Raw genomic sequence first — 18,135 nt, forward strand, 5'->3', positions numbered from 1 at the left:
AGCAGCTTTAAAGACCAGGGGAAGGGGCAAACGTGGACTATCTGCTCCTTCTTAGCTGCTGTTCTCTTTTATCTTTTTAATATTCTTTTAAACTGTTGTATATTTTATATCTTAATATTTTAATATGTGCCTGGGAGGACTATTGGGCAACTCAGGGGGTGGGGGAGGTGCCACCATAACTGTGGTCACGGGCAGGGGGAGGTATGGCGTTGGGGGATTAACAGGCCAGCTGAGGAGAAGAGGGGCTAGACACCTTACAGCTGTGCCCTCTTCTGGTTCTTCCCCCAACCTGATGGTTCCTGGCAGCCTTACCAGTCTGCCCTTGGGTCTGGTGGTGCTGCTGCTGAATGCCAGGTCGGCCCAAAATAAGACCTCCCTCATCCATGATTTGATTGTGGATGGGAGGGCTGACCTGGCATGTATTACTGAGACCTGGGTGGGGGAACTGGGAGGGGTCACTCTCTCCCAGCTGTGCCCTCCTGGGTACTCGGTGCAGCACCAACACCGACTTGAGGGTCGGGGAGGGGGGGTTGCCGTGGTCTATAGGAATTCAATCTCCCTCTCCAGGCTTCCTGCTCATTCGAGTGCAGATCTTGAGTGTCTGTACCTTGTGTTGGGTACCCGGGACAGATTAGGGATTCTGTTGGTGTACCGCCCACCCCGCTGCCCATCGGACTCCCTGCCTGAGCTGACAGAGGTGGTCTCGGACTTGGTGTTGAGGACCCCCAGGATGATGGTCCTGGGGGATCTCAACTTCCATGCCGAGGCCGCTGTATCCGGGGCGGCTCAGGACTTCATGGCTGCCATGACAACCATGGGGCTGTCCCAACATGTCATCGGCCCAACGCATATAAAAGGACACACGCTTGATCTGGTTTTCTCGACTGGGCAGGAGGATGGTGATCTGAAAGTGGAGGAATTAACATCTGTCCCTTTGTCATGGTCAGATCACTTCCTGCTGAGGTTTAGACTTCTGGCGGCCTTTCCCCTCTGCAAGGATGACACCCAGCTCTACCTCTCTTTCTCATCAAAACCAGGTGAGGCAGTGGCTGTTCTGAACCAGTGCCTGGGCACGGTAATGGACTGGATGAGGGCTAATACACTGAAACTCAATCCAGACAAGACGGAGGTACTGTTAGTGGGTGGTTCGTCTGCCCGGCTAGGTGATATTCAACCTGTTCTGGAGGGGGTTGCACTCCCCCTAAAGGATCAGGTTCGTAGTTTGGGGGTGCTCTTGGATCCAGAACTGTCACTTGAGGCACAGGTGAACTCAGTGGCACGGAGCACTTTTTATCAGCTTAGGCTGGTATACCAACTACGCCCTTATCTGGACAGAGATAGCCTAGCTACAGTTATCCATGCTCTGATAACTTCTCGTCTGGATTACTGCAATGCGTTATATGTGGGGCTGCCTTTGAAAACGGTCCGGAAACTTCAGCTGGTCCAAAATAGGGCAGCAAGATTGTTAACAGGGACTGGCCTGCGAGCTCATATTACGCCAGTACTTTTCCAGCTGCACTGGCTGCCAGTCCATTTCCGGGCCTGATCCAAAGTTCTGGTGTTAACATTCAAAGCCCTTAACGGCTTGGGGCCAGGTTACCTGAAGGATCGCCTCCTCCCATATGTGCCTGCCCGGACCTTAAGATCATCAGCAGCGGCCCTTCTCCGTGAGCCCCTGCCAAAGGAAGTGAGGCGGGTGGCTACTAAGAGGAAGGCTTTTTCTGCTGTGGCACCCCGGCTCTGGAATGAGCTCCCTAGTGAGGTTCGCCTGGCGCCTACATTGTACTCCTTTCGGCACCAGGTGAAGACCTTTTTATTTTCCCAGGCATTTTAGCTTTCTAAATTTTTATCTTTGCTGTTTTAAATCTGTATTTTAAACTCCTGTACTGCTGCTAGGTTTTATTGTGGTTGTATTGTTATATTGTGGTTTTAATGTTCTATATATTTTAAATTGTTTTATTGTGTGTTGTTTGGTTTTAGTTTTTGTGAACCGCCCAGAGAGCTTCAGCTATTGGGCGGTATAGAAATGAAATAAATAAATAAATAAACTGTAGCCATGAAATTAAAAGGCGCTTGCTCCTTGGGAGGAAAGCTATGGCCAACCTAGACAGCATAGTCAGAAGCAGAGACATCACCTTGCCGACAAAGGTCCATCTAATCAAAGCTATGGTTTTCCCAGTAGTAATGTATGGCTGTGAGAGCTGGACTATAAGGAAGGCTGAGCGCCGAAGAATTGATGCTTTCGAACTGTGGTGCTGGAGAAGACTCTTACGAGTCCCCTGGACTGCAAGGAGGTCCAATCAGTCAATCCTAAAGGAAATCAACCCTGAGTGCTCATTGGAAGGACAGATACTGAAGCTGAAGCTCAAATATTTTGGCCACCTAATGCGAAGAGAAAACTCTCTGGAAAAGACGCTGATGCTGGGAAAGACTGAAGGCAAAAGAAGAAGGGGACAGCAGAGGATGAGATGGCTAGATAGCATCACCGATGCAATGAATATGAACTTGAGCACGCTCCGGGAGAGAGCGCAGGACAGGAAGGCCTGGCGTGCTATGGTCCATGGGGTCACAAAGAGTCGGACACGACTGAACGACTCAACAACAACAACAAAATTTGTTACTGCTGTTTACCATATTCAATACATTTTTTAAGCATGAAAATGTGAACCCACACAGAACCCTGGTAAAAGAGGGCTACTTTCCACATTACATCAATGGTAACTGAAGTGCTGAGCAGCCAAGAGCATTTTCATATATGAAGCTTATATTAACTTTGTTCCTTTTGTGTGCTATGTGAACAACCACCAATATTTATTAGTACAGAAGACAGTGTCACAAATCCCTTGGCCCCCTCTTTCCTTAAGCACTCACACACACACAAATAGAGAGGCTTTAGTCTCACGCCTTTAATTCATTATTCACAGGTTCATTACAAATCCTTGAAGACTCTCTGGCTACAAAGGAATGCCTTCAGGGGATTCAAATGGGATCACTGAAAGTTGCCTGCAGTTTGAAAGGGAGGCTATGTAGCTAGGCTAACTGAGGGAGGGTGGTCCCGCCCCTCACGTGGTACTTCCCTGCGTAACCTCTCACGCATCGCTAACTGGGTTGGCTGGCTGAGCTCCACCCCTGACGGAGGTGCCCCTCTTAGCTCTGCGCCATCGCCTTGCATCTCTTAGGTCATAGTCCCCAATCCCCTCCCCCTCCTGCTCACTGCTTCTCACAGAGGGGGGCAAGGAGGAAGCTTCATGTCCGGCCATCTGGGAGGTGGTAGCCTGAGAAGCACACCTACCAATATCTGAACTGGCTTGTGAAAATGCTTCCCCCAGTTCTGGCTGCTCCTCTTCTGAATCTGAGCTGCTAACTGTCTCCCTGCACTCAGAATCAATCCTGACAGACAGTGCATGATAAGCATTTCTAACAGGAATGCGCATCTGGACACCAATGGTTGTACATTTGTCTGATAAGCCAAGTGAAGCAAGTACTGCTTTGAGTCTCATGGGGGCACCCTAATTTTCAGTAGGGTGAAAACGCCCTAAGTGAAGTGGCCGAAATTACACAGCTGCTTCAAACACTGCATGGAGCAAATCGTTTGTATTTATATATTTATACATAAATATAATGTTTATTTATACATAAATAAAATACAGAAGGAGTCAGTGGCACAGCTAAGAATCTCAGTTCTATAACCATAGATTAAGTGTGGATCAAGGGTAGAGGAGCACAGAAAAAAATGCCCTGACTTGACTCCATTCCACCTCAGAGACCACTTCTCCCCCTTACTTCCTCCCTGAGTAGTTAAGATAGCTTCCTGTAGGCATATTGTGTGGCACAAACATCAAGAGGCTGTACAACAAGCTCCTGCATGAGATGCGTTTGAATGCTTCTGACCTTCACAAAATGTTGTAAAGTGTACCTTCCCTAGGCCCAATTTATACAGGATTGGGGTGGGCCACATATGGTCCTCCAGATGTTTGAGCCTACAATTCCCATCGGCACTAGCCAGCATTGCCCACCCTTGATATAGGATGTGAGCAACTGGTAAAGCACCCATGTAAGTGTTCCCTTCATGCCCAGTCACATTTAAATGCAGTTACCATGTGTCCTAGTCCATTCATGTGAAAGCACACCACTGGCACAACTGCCTGACCCATGGATCAGTGACATGCTAATGCTAAACACAAGAGAGCCAGATACACATGGAGCACTTATATGGGAAAGGTCCTTACCTGAGGCTTCATCCATTACAAATAAGGCCTTAATTAAGTTCAGCTGTGTAACAGGATTTTGGGTATTTACCACAGGTTTTCACAATTGTATTTATACATTTTACATTAGGGTATTGGTTTTATGCAATCTTTTTGTGATTGTGAATGCAGCCTCCAGCCAAAGAGAAAGGCAGAATCAAACTCTTTAAAATGAAAAAAGAAAATGATGGATATCTGGCTCCTGGGGTCATAGGAGCAGTTCGCATACAGTTTCAGTATGTAGGTTGCACATGCAAGTTTTGGGTTTGTGTAGGAACGGACATAAGAAGCTGACTTATATCATGTCATATCATTGGTTCATCCAGCTCAGCATTGTCTACACTGACTGGCAGCAGCTCTCCAGGATTTCAGGCTGGGGTCTTTCCAAGCCCGACCTGGAGATGCCGAGATTGAACCCAAGACCTTTTGCATTCAAAACATGCTCTACCACTATGCCACACCCCTTCCCCACTGTACATATAATCTTGAGCGTGAATAGGCCTGTAAATGGACTAGTTATGTGGGTTAGCTCACACAGTCTGTCTGCTCAAATGAATGGGTGGGTGGTTCTTGTAAGCAGGCTCTACTCTTTTAAGGATTTATACATATACCCCACCCCCCACTCCCAGTTAAACAATTAGCCTCCCAATTAAACCTATCTTATTTCTTCTTTACGAATTATGTAAGCCATCCTTGAAAACTCCGAGAAAGAGCATGATGCAAAATACCCCCCCAAATAGATAAGTAAATACAACAAAATAAAAGTATAAGTAATGTGTTGGGAATCAGTGTTCTAAAGAAAAATATATATATCAGAAAGCCTCTTACCTGAGATGACAGAGAATTGCAGGGACGTATTCCTGTCATTTTTCTGACCCCAACTGACTCGCTTTTTCACTTCTTGCTCAAGTTTGTCTCTCAAGGCAAGAAAATGTGGAAATGTGTTGGCCTTCTGCTGTTGTTGGATTTTGATCCCATCTCTCAAATTTTTATAGGTTTGAGCTGGGATACCTTTTGTACCCTGTCAGAAAAACACACATAATTATGAATAACGTAAACCACACTGTCACATAATTCTGATGTTGATCCTCCTTCAGGTGGTAGATCAAAGCCCTTTCATACATAATCCACATACAGAATAATTGTATGCAGGTGGAGCGTCGGTGGAAGCATCATGGCAGCAGACTCTGCCTCTGACCAATGCACATTCACTTCAGACATTGAAAGGCATGTGTATAAGTGAGGGGTACAGCCTGTCGCCACACTGTCACCTCCAAACGCAAACATGAGCACGAGCAGCATGTATCCACCAAAAATATTCGTAAATTGTTGAACCTGTGCTCATGTTCATCTTGTTCTCATTTCCCAGTTCAATTTGCACAGATTTTCTAATTTGCACTAGTTCTCTCAGTGGACTGTATCAGCCTTGCTTTAGCTTATGGAGGAAAGTTGCATAAATTAGGAAAGTTGCACAAATTGTGGGAAACTTGTGCAAATCTCCTGTGCGATCGCTGTTCGATTTGTGCAAGTTGCCCATTCATGCAGAGCGACCAGTGATCTCACACATGATTGGGAACTGGGCAGAAGATGAGTGGTGAGATGATGTTTGGAGAATCCTGGCCATTTCGAACATCATTCATTCACCCATCCCTATGCAACACCTCTTATTGCCAAGTGTTTTTTCTCAGGCATTGGAAGCAGATTCTAGAATTATCAGTTTCACCCACAGAGCAACACTATTTGAGGTCTTTGTTCCTTAATTTGAGGGATTCTGTACAGCCATAGGCTGAACTGAGGCCTTCCTATGGTGGGTGAGCCTTGTTGGCTCTCTGTTTGCTGCCCTTCTTTTTCCAATGCTTCATTTAATTCAAGGACTATGAGCTGCATACATAGTACCTAACACCCCCAAAGAGGTATGTTCTTCTTTTTCCCTATTCCCCTGACTCAATAGATTTAACTGCTTCAATTCAATGGCTCAGTTTCTGAGCAAAATGGTGCATTTAACATTAAATATCAGCCTGTTAAAATGCTACATTGAAAAATACTTAGTTTCATAGAATCATCTTTTCAGCAAGAGGTTAAGACTTTCCTCTACTCCCAGGCACATTAAACATTTTTTATGGGACCTGCGATTTATTGTTGATTGTTTAAAATTGTATGTTGGTTTTATATTATGTACTTTTAGGGTTCTAATCTTTGTAAGGGCTCAATCCTGTGGCCGCTATTCAGTGGTCATAGGATAGGTCGGTTCCTGGGAACCGACTTCAGAGCCTGTGCTCCAAGGTCGGTTCCTTGAGAACTGACCTCCATCTCCTCCTGCGCTGCCTCATAGGCAGCATGGAACAGCCCTGTGTTCTGCTCCAAGAAGGGGAGTGTGGAGCAACAAAAAAGGGGCATTTGATTCCTGGGGGCGTGCCGGGGCGGGGAGGGTGGAAGTGCCTTTCCGACGCTTCCTATGCATCATCCGCCCCCCCCCCCCCCGCTCCAACTTCCCGCAGTTAGACAGCTGAAATTTGTTGTCCAGCTGCAAATGCAGGATGGCTGAAGCACAGAGGGGATGATCCCCTCTGCATTTCTCCTGCCTTGCAATGGGTAGGTGGTCACCTCAAAGTTCAGAGGTGGCCGGTAGGATTGCACCCTAAATTGCCCAGAGAGCTTTGGCTATTTGGTCGTTATAGAAATGTAATAAATGAAATGAGTGGATGGAGTCCAATACTGGAGTTTAACAGAGGTGAAAACTCAGAGCCTCACAGACCTGTCTCTAGCTCTGTATGTATAAGTATGCATATACAAGCTTCAGATTTTGTCACACACTCTGCTGATGAAGCTCCTGCTGAATAAGGGCTGCTGTGTAAGGGCAGAGGGTGGTAGCAACTTCCTTCTTCACATTCCTTTCTGGATGATTCCTTTTTTTCTCCCTTCCACTCTGAAGTCTCAGTCTCTCTGACCTGGACTGCACGATCACTGCAGCCCACCATGGCTTATTAGCCATAGTGGGTTGCACTGCAGTGCCCACAGGCACCAATTTGACAATCCAAGCGCTCCCCACGGTAGCTTCTTGTTATGTGTGAACCCAGTGAGGGTGGGTTGGTGGGGTAGTTGACAAGCCACCCCGAACCCATGGGCTGTTTTAGGGTTGCGGGTGGCTTGTCAACCACACCAACAACCCACCCTTTGGGGTTCTCACGTAATGAGCAGCCACAGCCTGTCCCTGAATATTCAAAATGGCTACCACGATGAAAAACCCCGTGGGGAAATTCACCCATGGTGGCTTCTTGTTACATGCAAACTGGGCCTTTCTGCCCTGTTTCCATCCAGTCTTCAACTCTCCTCAGAACTCTCTCTCAGTCTTCTCAGACCAACCACCCTCTCAGTCCCCTATGGGGCTGTGCTCCAGGCAATTCACATGGGGCTACATTACATTGCACAAGATTACTTGCAAAACAATGTATTTCTCTTATGCTTCTTCATTCCCTCTCCTATCTGTTAATCCAGATCCAATGACAGGAAAATGTGCATTGCTGTGATTAAAATCACTGAAAACATGCTGAGGAAAAACATTTCTTGAACCCAAGAAGGAAATTTACAGAAGGCTCCTTAATACGCACTTTGTGAAAAAGGCATATTGACTTCCCCCGATTTCTCTGTGGGGCAGATGGAGCAATGTAGTGCCGTTCACAAGCCATTTTCCTCAGATGAAGATTCCTGGTGTTGAAGAAGAGTAAAAGAGGCGGCAGCACAGTTCCCATTTTTCTGCCTAGGTAGGGGTGAATGACCACACATGCTGAGGATGTTTTGGAGAGACTTAAAATGAGACTACACTCTTTATTGCCAGACATATTAATAAGCATTGCAATCCTCAGCTGAATATGCAACAGGAATTCAAAGTTCTTTAAATGGAAAAAAAAGGAAGAATGTTCTCTCTCTCTCTCTGCTTTTTTCTTCTCTTGGAACTTACCCGCTTCACTCCCATTTTCTCCAGTTTCTCTTCGAGGGTCTCTTCCAGAATTGGACGGAACTGCTTAAGCAAGTTTGGATCCCTCCTCAGTGCTTCTAGAACCCTCTTCTTCCTGTCCAGGGTATCTTCCAGTTCTGCAGAGAAACCAAAGGCCAGAATGGATAAAAAAAAAACAACCTTAAGGCAGGGGTAGGCAAACTTTTTGGGTCATGGATACATTTGGCCATTTGAGAAGCTGTTCTGAGCATCACCACAAAATGGCTGCTATGGGGGCCATGGCAAAGTCACCTGTCCAAATGACGGAGTACAAGAGATGGGATCTGAGCCCCCAAACACTCAACAACAACACACTTAACCAAAGGATAATTGTATTCTGAATTGTGTATTCATTCAGGAAGGTCGAATTCCTACACAGGAAACTAGTGTGACTCTTCACAAGACTGCCTATAAAACCAGCTGCTACCTGCTCTGCCATAAAAGGAATGATCATAATTACTTTATTGTTGTTGTTTTTTATTTAAAAAATAGGGAAAGAAAGAAAGAAAGAAAGCCAGCCAGCCAGCCTAATGCCTGCATGCATGCCAGGGTTGTTGGACAGAATCCAATATAAAGAATAGTTATAATCATTAATATAGTCCTGAACAGGTGTTGCTAAGGCTAGAACCAAATAACCATCAATTTCTGCACTGCTGTCCAGTATAAATAGCCACTGGGGCTACAGGGTGCAGTGTTTGGGGGAGGCCATTGTTCAGTAGCAGAGTGCATGTATTGCAAGCGGAAGGCCCCAGGTTCAATCCCCAGCATCTGCATGTTGGGCTGGAAAAAAAAATCCTGCCTGAATGCCTGGAGAGCTGCTGCCAGTCAATGGTGATAATACTGGGCTAGATGGACCAAAGGTCTGACTCAGTAAAAGGCAGCTTCTTATATTCCGATGTTTCCTGGATGATGAGATGTTCCCAGGCTCTGGAGTACACTGAGCCTGGGAACATGGATGGAAGGCCTGGAAGGTCTATAGAAATTTCTTAGTTAGGTTGGGGCTTTGTCCGGGCAACAACAACCGGGTTTAGAATAAAATTAAAACAAAAAGAGTAGCTGACAAAAAGCTTTTGATAAAGCCCCCCACCAAAGACTCCTGAGCAAACTTAGCAGTCATGGAATAAGGGGAGAGGTCCTCCTATGGATCAGTAACTGGTTAAAGAACAGAAAGCAGAGAGTAGGAATCAATGGTAAATTCTCCCAATAGAGCACTGTAAATAGTGGGGTCCCACAGGGATCTGTATTGGAACCAATGCTTTTCAATTTATTCATAAATGATCTGGAGTTACGAGTGAGCAGTGAAATGGCCAAGTTCGCCAATGAAACCAAATTACTTAGGGTGGTCAAAGAGGGATTGTGAGGAGCTCCAAAAGGATCTCTCCAAACTGGGAGAATGGGCATCCAAATGGCAAATGGGGTTCAATGTAAGCAAGTGTAAAATGATGCAAGTTGGGGCAAAAAATCCCAACTTTAAGTATAACCTGATGGGATCTGAGCTAGCAGTGACTGACCAAGGGAGAGATCTGGGGGTTGTGGTGGATAGCTCAATGTCAAGCCAGTGTGTGGCCACTGTAAAAAAGGCAAACTCTATGTTAGGCATAATTAGGAAGGCAACTGAGAACAAAACTGCCAGTATCATATTGCTTTTATACAAATCTATGGTGAGACTACATTTAGAAATACTGTGTACAGTTCTGGTCACCACACACATACATATACATACGTAGATACATACATACATATATATATATTGTAGATCTGAAAAAAGTGCAGAGGATGGCAACTAAAATGATCAAGGGGCTGGAGCAATTCACCTATGAGGAAAGGTTACAGCAGCTGTGATTGTTTAGCTTGGAAAAAGGTGAGTAAGGGGAGATATCATATAATAGAGGTGAACACAATTATCCATGGTGTAGAAAATGTGGATAGGGAGACATTTTTCTCCCTTTCTCATAATACTAGAACCCAGGGTCATCCCATGAAGCTGATTGGTGGGAGATTTAGGACATATAAAAGAAAGTACTTCTTCACATAGTGCATAGTTAAACTATAGAATTCCCTACCACGATACGTAGTGATAGCCACCAATTTGGATGACTTTAAAAGGGGGTTAGGCAAATTCCTGGAGGAAAAGGCTATCAGTGGCTACTAGTCCTGATGGCTATGTGCTACCTCCAGTACCAGAGGCAGTGAGCCTATGTACATCAGATGCTGGGGAACATGGGTGGGAGGGTGCTGTTGCGCTCATGCCCTGCTTGTGGGTTCCCGGTTGACAGCTGGTTGGCCACTGTGTGAACAGAATGCTGGACTAGATGGACCCTTGGTCTGATCCAGAAGGGCTCTTCTTACGTTCTTAACAAGTTTAGTATAAAATCATAACAACAAGAGTAGCTGCAATTGGTGAAGTATACCTTCTTCAGTGGACTCTTCTGGCTTTTCTGCCTTAGGGACTTCTTGGATTTCTGGAAATAACAAGCAAAAACAGGCATCATATTCACATTCCACTTGGTGGAGGTCACAGGTCTTACACGTTGTCATGGAATCAATGTCAAAGGTTAGTCATGACTTAAAATATGTCCCGTTGAAATCAGTGGGAAGTAAGTAGATCCAACTCAATACATTTTAAGAGAGAGAGAGAGAGAGAGAGAGAGAGAGGATGGTTTAAACGTGTCTCTAAATCCTCCTTTCTGCATGGCTTTCAACTCATTTTTAAACCTGCTACAAGTGTTTTTAAAAGTGTCCCCATGCCCTACTGCACTTAGGCCTGTAACCAAGTTTAAGCACATGCAACTGAAAACAATTGTTTGTTCTTTCCCCATTTACTTCTGCCTCCATTTCTCTCCTCTTCCTCTTTTTTTTTTTCTGCTGCCAGATTTTACATCAACAGTTCTTCAGGGCAGGCGGGTGTCCTCTTGTGCTCCATAAAATGCCATGCACACAGATGGCATCATCATCATCATCATAGTGTGCACTGACCACAAGATTAGTTTCAATTCAAAAAAGTGCCCAGTTCATCTTGAACCAATTCAGAGGCTGCTCAGTTTGACTCAGTGCCAAATATAAATCTGAATTAGGAAATCTGAAGCTTCGTGCCTCCCATTGACTACCACTGGAAATCAACAAATGACTTTAAAGTTTTTGCTGTTTGACAGAATTGGATGAAATTTGGAGGAACAGTAGCCCTTTCTGAGGAGATAAAAACCACAACATTCCAGAAAAATAGATCCAAGGTGTGTGTGTCTCTGTGTGCGCTATTTGCCTTTATCTGTTTTGAGTGAATTGCCACAGTAACTTTTTCATTTCTTGACAGAATTGAATGAAAATTGTAAGCTTAGTTGCCTCTCCTGATGGGATCAAGCCTGCTATATTTCAGATGAATACATTCAGGGGTTTTTGTTTGTTTGCAAGAGAAGCCTTTACAGTCCCCCCCCCCCAAGGGCATGCTTATCCCCCATGTCCTTTGTGGGCAATTGTTATGAAAATGGCATACTCCATAGAGATGGCCCTAGCTAAAAAAAGCCTGAAAAATTTTGGAAGGACAGATACAGCAGTTTTTGTGGAAAGGGTCTTCAAAGTTTTGGTGTGGGAACTGGTTCATGAAAATGGCATACACCATAGAGGTGTCCCTAGGTAGGAAAGCTGAAAGTATAGGTGCAGGGGCTAGGGAGTTTTGATTTTTAGAAGAATAGGTACAGAGGCTAAGGAGTTCAGATGAATGAAAAACAGTTTAAAGCCTTTTTGCTGTTTTCTGCTCAGTTGGCACCAACATCACAAAAAGTGCAATATAGGACAGGAATGGGTGATGGATATAAAGAATGCAGAGGGAGAAGGACTTGAACATCCAGCATTTTCCAAGCAAGCACCTAATGCAACACCCTCCCAGTAGGGATTTTGTTCTTTGAAAATCTGCCCACTTTGGGGCCCAATGGACCCCCTCTGCCCAACTGGCTCGGCTTGCATTCATGAGGCTTTTCCCGAAATCTGGGAACTTATTTGCATTTTTTTTCTTGTCAATAGAAAGTTGTGCAAATTGTGGATACAACTTGCATAATTTGCACAGAAGGCAGCCTTAATTTGCTTATTTTCTGCAAATTACAGCTGGAATTTCTGTAAATTAAGCAAATTACAGCTGGAATGTGCACAAATTAAGTGGATTACGGCTGGAATGTGCACAAATTAAGCAAATCACAGCTGGAATTTGCATCAATTATGCAAATTGTGCCTGCAATTTGTGCAACGTTCTATTGATGAGGAACCCCCTCCCCCTGAAAATCCACAAGCTGGCCCAACTCGATGCAGATCAAGTTGGGCCAGCTTGTGTGTAAGTGAGCCAAAGTCCACCCCCACCAGATGGATTCCTATGTCCCAGGTCTGACAGACTCCACCAAGACTCTTTTAACATTCCTGCTCCTGGGAGTGAGAACAAGCAAAGAGCACCAAATGCTGAAACAGTCCTGCAATATATTTCTTCAATATCCCTGCCCCAAAGCACTGGGAATGGAGAACGCTGGTAAAACCATCCACTGTGATTAGAAGCTAGAGCTATCAAGTCATCGAACTACCCCCCCCACACACACACACACATACACACTGGTCTTTCCCTTATATGGAGAGCTTAGGGAGAAATGTATCAGTTTTTGCAGACATATGTGTGGGTGCCTGTATCATTCTGAATCCAAATGTCTAACAAAGCTTTGGAAGGTTTCCAATTAAGATTTGGTCCACTTCAGAGGAGTCATACTTCGATTCAGACTTCTCACACATCTTTCCAAATCAGCCCCATTCAGTTCAGGAGCCATCCCAATCTGAAGTACACCCCTAATGATAATAATGGCACTGCTGTCTTTTAGAAATGCACACCAACCTTGGGAAGGAGGCTCAAAAGCACTTTATGCTGGAAAGTGGCATATGTAACATCAGGCCAAGATTTTTCCATTTTCCTTTGTAACTCTATTACGATTCAAGGATTAATTTGACTGCACATTGTGCTCGTCAATGACAGTATATTGGACTCTGCCAATAACAGAGAAGAAGGAAGAAGTTGCTCTTATTCCTGAAATAATAAAAAAATATTGTCTACTAAATCTCTAGAGACAATTAAAGACTTCTGTCCTCTTAGCAGCATAATAAAAAGATTGACTGTAGGAGCTCACCCTTACAGATGTGCTCTAAGGAAATTTATCCTTTTAAATCATCAGGTAGCCTGCAACTTTAGCGCTACTATTAATCATTAATCCTTGATACATAGCTTGTACGAGGGCTGCAAGAAACCTTAGTCTCCAGAAAGCAATCTGTAGTTGTCACTATCTATAACAGCAAATAACTATGGAACCAATTGGGGCTTCTCTTCCTTCTAGGCCTCTGTTTCCATTTTAATTCCATGGACACTGATTTCAGGGGTGAAATGTTCAGAATGACCTTAGAATGAGCACTTGATAATTAACTCCACTGTGTGCTTTGGAATCATCAAATACGGCTATTACAGGATTTCCTTTGTCGCCTGAAGTTGCCTGTGTATTACACAGTTTTCAAAAGAGAGAAAGAAGAGTCTAGTGTTAACTACAGAAATTCATTCATCTTAGATATTGGCCATTACCTCTGGCTTTGCTGGAAGACAGGAGCTTAATCTGCAAGGCAAAATAAGTTATTTAAAGGTTTTATTTACAACAGGGGTGTTGAATCTCTTTCAACCCGAGGGCCAAATTCAATTTCAGAGAAGCTCTCAGGGGCCATGTTCCAGTGATGGGTGGGGCTGAAAGCAAAGCGGGAGAGGCCAAAATACCCACATATTTTAGCTTAAAGCTCTGACTGCCAGTAACTAAGCCTTAGGAGAGGCATGTCAACTGTTTAGAATGGGGAAAAGCTGCACAAAAGCCAGGAAACCACCAAATGATTGGTGGCCAGGGGAAAGGGTGTGTGGCTAAGCAACACCAGGGGACTGGATTAGAAACCCTGGAGGGTTGGATTTGGCCCCTGAGTTTGAGGTTCTGCACCCCTATTTTACAAGGACTAGTAGCTGCTTGCTTTCTATGAGCATCCACATAATCAGGAACAATGTGAAACAATTAAAGGAGTAGCTCCAAAAGGGGTCCAAACATACGTGCCTGCCCAGACCCTAAGAGCATCCTCAGGGGTCCTTCTCCAGGAGCCCCTGCCAATGGAAGTGAGGTGGGTGGTTACCAGGAACAGGGCCTTTTCTGCTGTGGCATCCTAGCTGTGGAATGAGCTCCCCCGAGAGGTTCACCTGGCACCTACGTTGTACTCCTTCTGGCACCAAATGAAGACCTTTTTATTCTCCCAGTATTTTAGCATTTTAGCTTCCTAGTCTTTTAGCTTTGGTGTTTTAAATCTGTATTTTAAATCTATGCATTACTACTAGGTTCTATTCTGGTTGTACTGTTATACTGTGGTTTTAAGCTTTCATATTTTATATTGTTTTATGCTGCACTCTGTGGTTTTAATTTTTGTGAACCTCCCAGAGAGGTTTGGCTATTGGGCGGTATAGAAATTAAATAAACAAACAAGCAAACAAACAAATATGTTGCATACTTTATGCTAGGATGTAAAGCCAAAACCTCGAAGTGCTACTCTGTTGAAATAAATTCTATTGCCATGTGAAGTGTTCTCTCCATCAAAGCAACTGATTGCCAGAATCACAGTTTGCAACAAGGATATTTTATATCAGGGGAACATTCAAACATGCAATTTGCCACGGATATTCTGAAATGGTGAGAGTCTAACAAGAGCTGCAGCATGCGATTCAGCTTATTGTATTGTTTGATTCTTAGAGCAGAAGGGGCCTCCAAAATTCCCATTGAATTTGAGCCGCAAGAGGGAAATAGAGAGCTTCTCACAAGACTGTAGGCAGGATATTCAGCTTACTGTTTTCTCCTGAGATTGGATGATCTTGGCTTGTTCCCTGAGTTGTGCAGCAAATGCTGCCATTTGCTGCTTTCTGTGCTCGGCCATTTTCCATTGGTCAGAAGACAAGGAGGCCCATAGTCTCTCATTCTCACCTGTCAGCTGGGAGAAGGAGAGCAAATTATTGAGAGATTTGGGCATGATGACCAGTCTGCATGAGTAGAAGAAGACTGTCTTTCTTAGTAGAGCAGTGTTCTGAATGCAGCTACATCAATCCCCAGTTAAATGGGACCACGCTGGAGTTTGATTCTGCAGTGAGATCTTGCCATTTCAAATGCGTACACAGAGCATAGTTACACATTTTTTTCTTGATCCTCTCTCTCTTTCAGGATTCTAGCAAACCCTAGCAGAGGATTATGGAAATCCATTGCATCCTTGTGTTTTGGAGGCTGCTATGGATGGAATTGTCTTTCTTTTTTCTCTTTTTTGGAGCATGGGCTGCACAAACTGGCTTTGTTGTTCTGAATATAGTCACTTAGGAATATACCAATAGGACTGTATGCATATTCCACTGATGTACAGTCAGTATGTGTAGGTGACCACCTCCACGAGCAATCAGCATGAATTGATACACAGACTCTATGCATGTAGAACACAAAGGTTCTCTTCATACATAATTCTGAACATAGGTAGAGGGAGGCTGGAGCCTGCAGGCACAATCCCAATCCTCCAGTATTTGAACTGGCTGTACACCAATGTCATGTCTGTACTGTCATAATGGGACAGAAAGCGGTGGAAAATATTCTTCAGTTTACTCACCTCTTCCTTCTCCATCTGGTGCTCTTTCTGAAGTTCCCTCAGTTTCCACTTCCACTCTGTTTTCTGACAAATTAAAAAAAAGAAGCTTTAGCATTATTCACATTTATTTTGGCATTCTTTAACATTAGCTATGTAAATGTATTCAGTCGTTATTTGGGACTTCAGGGGCAGAAGAGAAGACTGAGGGGAGATAGGATAGCGCTTTTCAAGTACTTGAAAAGCTGTCACAGAGAGGAAGGCCAGGATCTCTTCTTGATCATCCCAGAGTGCAGGACACGGAATAATGGGCTCAAGTTACAGGAAGCCAGATTCCGGCTGAACATCAGGAAAAACCCCCTCACTGTCAGAGCAATATGACAATGGAACCAATTACCTAGGGAGGTGATGGGCTCTCCCACACTGGAGGCATTCAAGATGAAGTGGGACAGCTACCTGTCAGGGATGCTCTGACTTGGATTCCTGCATTGAGCAGGGGGCAGGGGCTAGGAGTTATAGGCCCCTTCCAACCCTACTATTCAATGATTCTACGAGTATCCAATGGTAGTCCTACACAGAGTAGACCCATTGAAGTGAATGGGCCTAGTCTGGGTAGGACTGCCATTGGATACTGCCCCAGATGTACATTTTTCCTGTCTTCACATTCTCTGCTGAACATGATTTAGGGTGCTGAGCTACCTTAAAACAAGAACAAGGAATCCCATTCAGTCCATCATGCCCTTCTGTGCCCTTGATCTCCTGAAAACTTGAAGAATGCTGTGGGGAATGCTGGCAAGTGGCAACCCACTGAGTGTAGAATACCCTCTTCCAGAGGGACAATGATCAATGCTGCTGCTTAGCTGCCAAATTATTAAAATGAGAAGTTCTGCTGGGCTTGTCATCAGAAACATCAATAGAAGCATCTTCACAGTGCAAACATATGCATGTCTACTCAGAAGCAAGTTCCCTTGAACTAAGAAGTAAATTCCCTTGAGATCAATGGGGCTTACTCTCAGTTAAGTAGGTATGAATTGGAGCCTTAGGGCACAATCCTATGCATGTTTAGACAGAGAAAAGGCCTACAACTCCCAGCGTTCCCCAGCCAGCAAGGCCATTTCTCTGTCTAAACATGCATAGGATTGCACCCTTAATCACTTGTTGATCGGAAACTATTACTGTCACTCCCAGGACAAGGGATATGAGCCAAAGTGACCTCACAATCATCCATCTAACACTTTTGCCATGTTTCACAATAGTGAAACAATAGCTTAGTTTTCATGGTTTGGTGCCAGTGGACCACAGAGTTTAAGAGACCACATAAAGAAGGTACTACTGCTTTCGTCCTACCTAGCCATTCTGTCTAGGAAGAGATGATATCCTACATTCCTCACAGTGCTTACAGTGGGAGTGATCAAATTCGCCATTCCATCTAGGCTCTCCCACCTGTTGTTCAATCTTTGCCTTCATCCCCTGTAGCTCCTTCTGAGTCTTACTCCACTGCTGCTTGTCAGCTGAATCATCATCCTGCAGTGTCCCCAGATTGGAGACCACGACATTCTTGACTTGTAGTTCCTGAAGTTTCTGGAGAAAGAATAAGGCATTCGTGTAAATGTGTCAGTGTCAAAGAGCATCCTGCAGCAGTCAGGGAAAAAAATGAAGGCACCACTAAGGTATTTTAGGTTTGCGTTACTATTCCATGCAAGCTGGACCTCCCATATGAAGGCATGGCCACATGACATGTAGGGGGGCACAAGTGTAATTTATGTCATTTAAAAAATAATAATAATCTTGATTGGAAAAGGATAGATAGATAGGGCATAGATATTCCCCATAAATGTCACCATAATCAGCCATACGTCTCCCTACTTTCTGTACTACATTGTACAGATCTACATTGTGCTAAGAAGCTAAATTCTTCCCCCGCCTATTAATCAGAATCATTGGAAACATTTTTTGGGGAGAGTTTATTTATTTATTACATTTATATCCCGCCATTTTTTCCTCTTTAAGAAACCCAAGGCAGCATACATTATCCTCCTCCTTTCCATTTTATCCTCACAACAACAACCCTGTGAGGTGGGTTGGGCTGAGTGTCTGTGACTGGTCCAAAGTCACCCAGTGAGCTTCCATGGCTGAGTGGGGACTAGAACCCGGATCTCCCGACTCCCAGTCCAGTACTCTAGCCACTAGACCACACTGGCTCTCCAGTTCCCTTGGCTCAGGGTATTGGAGTGGTTG

At 44.4% G+C, this 18,135-nt stretch overlaps 1 protein-coding gene across 1 annotated transcript in view; it reads right to left on the reverse strand.

Moving 5' to 3' along the window:
- The window catches only part of DZIP1L (DAZ interacting zinc finger protein 1 like), a 48,677-nt gene that overhangs the window by 11,074 nt on the left and 19,468 nt on the right, over positions 1–18,135 (reverse strand). Inside the window, exons 6-12 of the mRNA XM_084842009.1 lie at positions 17,341–17,478; positions 15,922–15,984; positions 15,124–15,264; positions 13,838–13,868; positions 10,653–10,703; positions 8,206–8,339; positions 5,076–5,268 (exon numbers count right to left, since the gene is read on the reverse strand). Coding sequence (XP_084698135.1) covers positions 5,076–5,268; positions 8,206–8,339; positions 10,653–10,703; positions 13,838–13,868; positions 15,124–15,264; positions 15,922–15,984; positions 17,341–17,478 — 751 coding nt within the window. The remainder of the gene's footprint in view (positions 1–5,075; positions 5,269–8,205; positions 8,340–10,652; positions 10,704–13,837; positions 13,869–15,123; positions 15,265–15,921; positions 15,985–17,340; positions 17,479–18,135) is intronic.

Source organism: Heloderma suspectum, chromosome 3 (genome assembly GCF_057233095.1).
Source record: "Heloderma suspectum isolate Gila_16-S chromosome 3, 16-S_ref, whole genome shotgun sequence".
Classification (NCBI taxonomy): Eukaryota; Metazoa; Chordata; class Lepidosauria; order Squamata; family Helodermatidae; genus Heloderma; species Heloderma suspectum.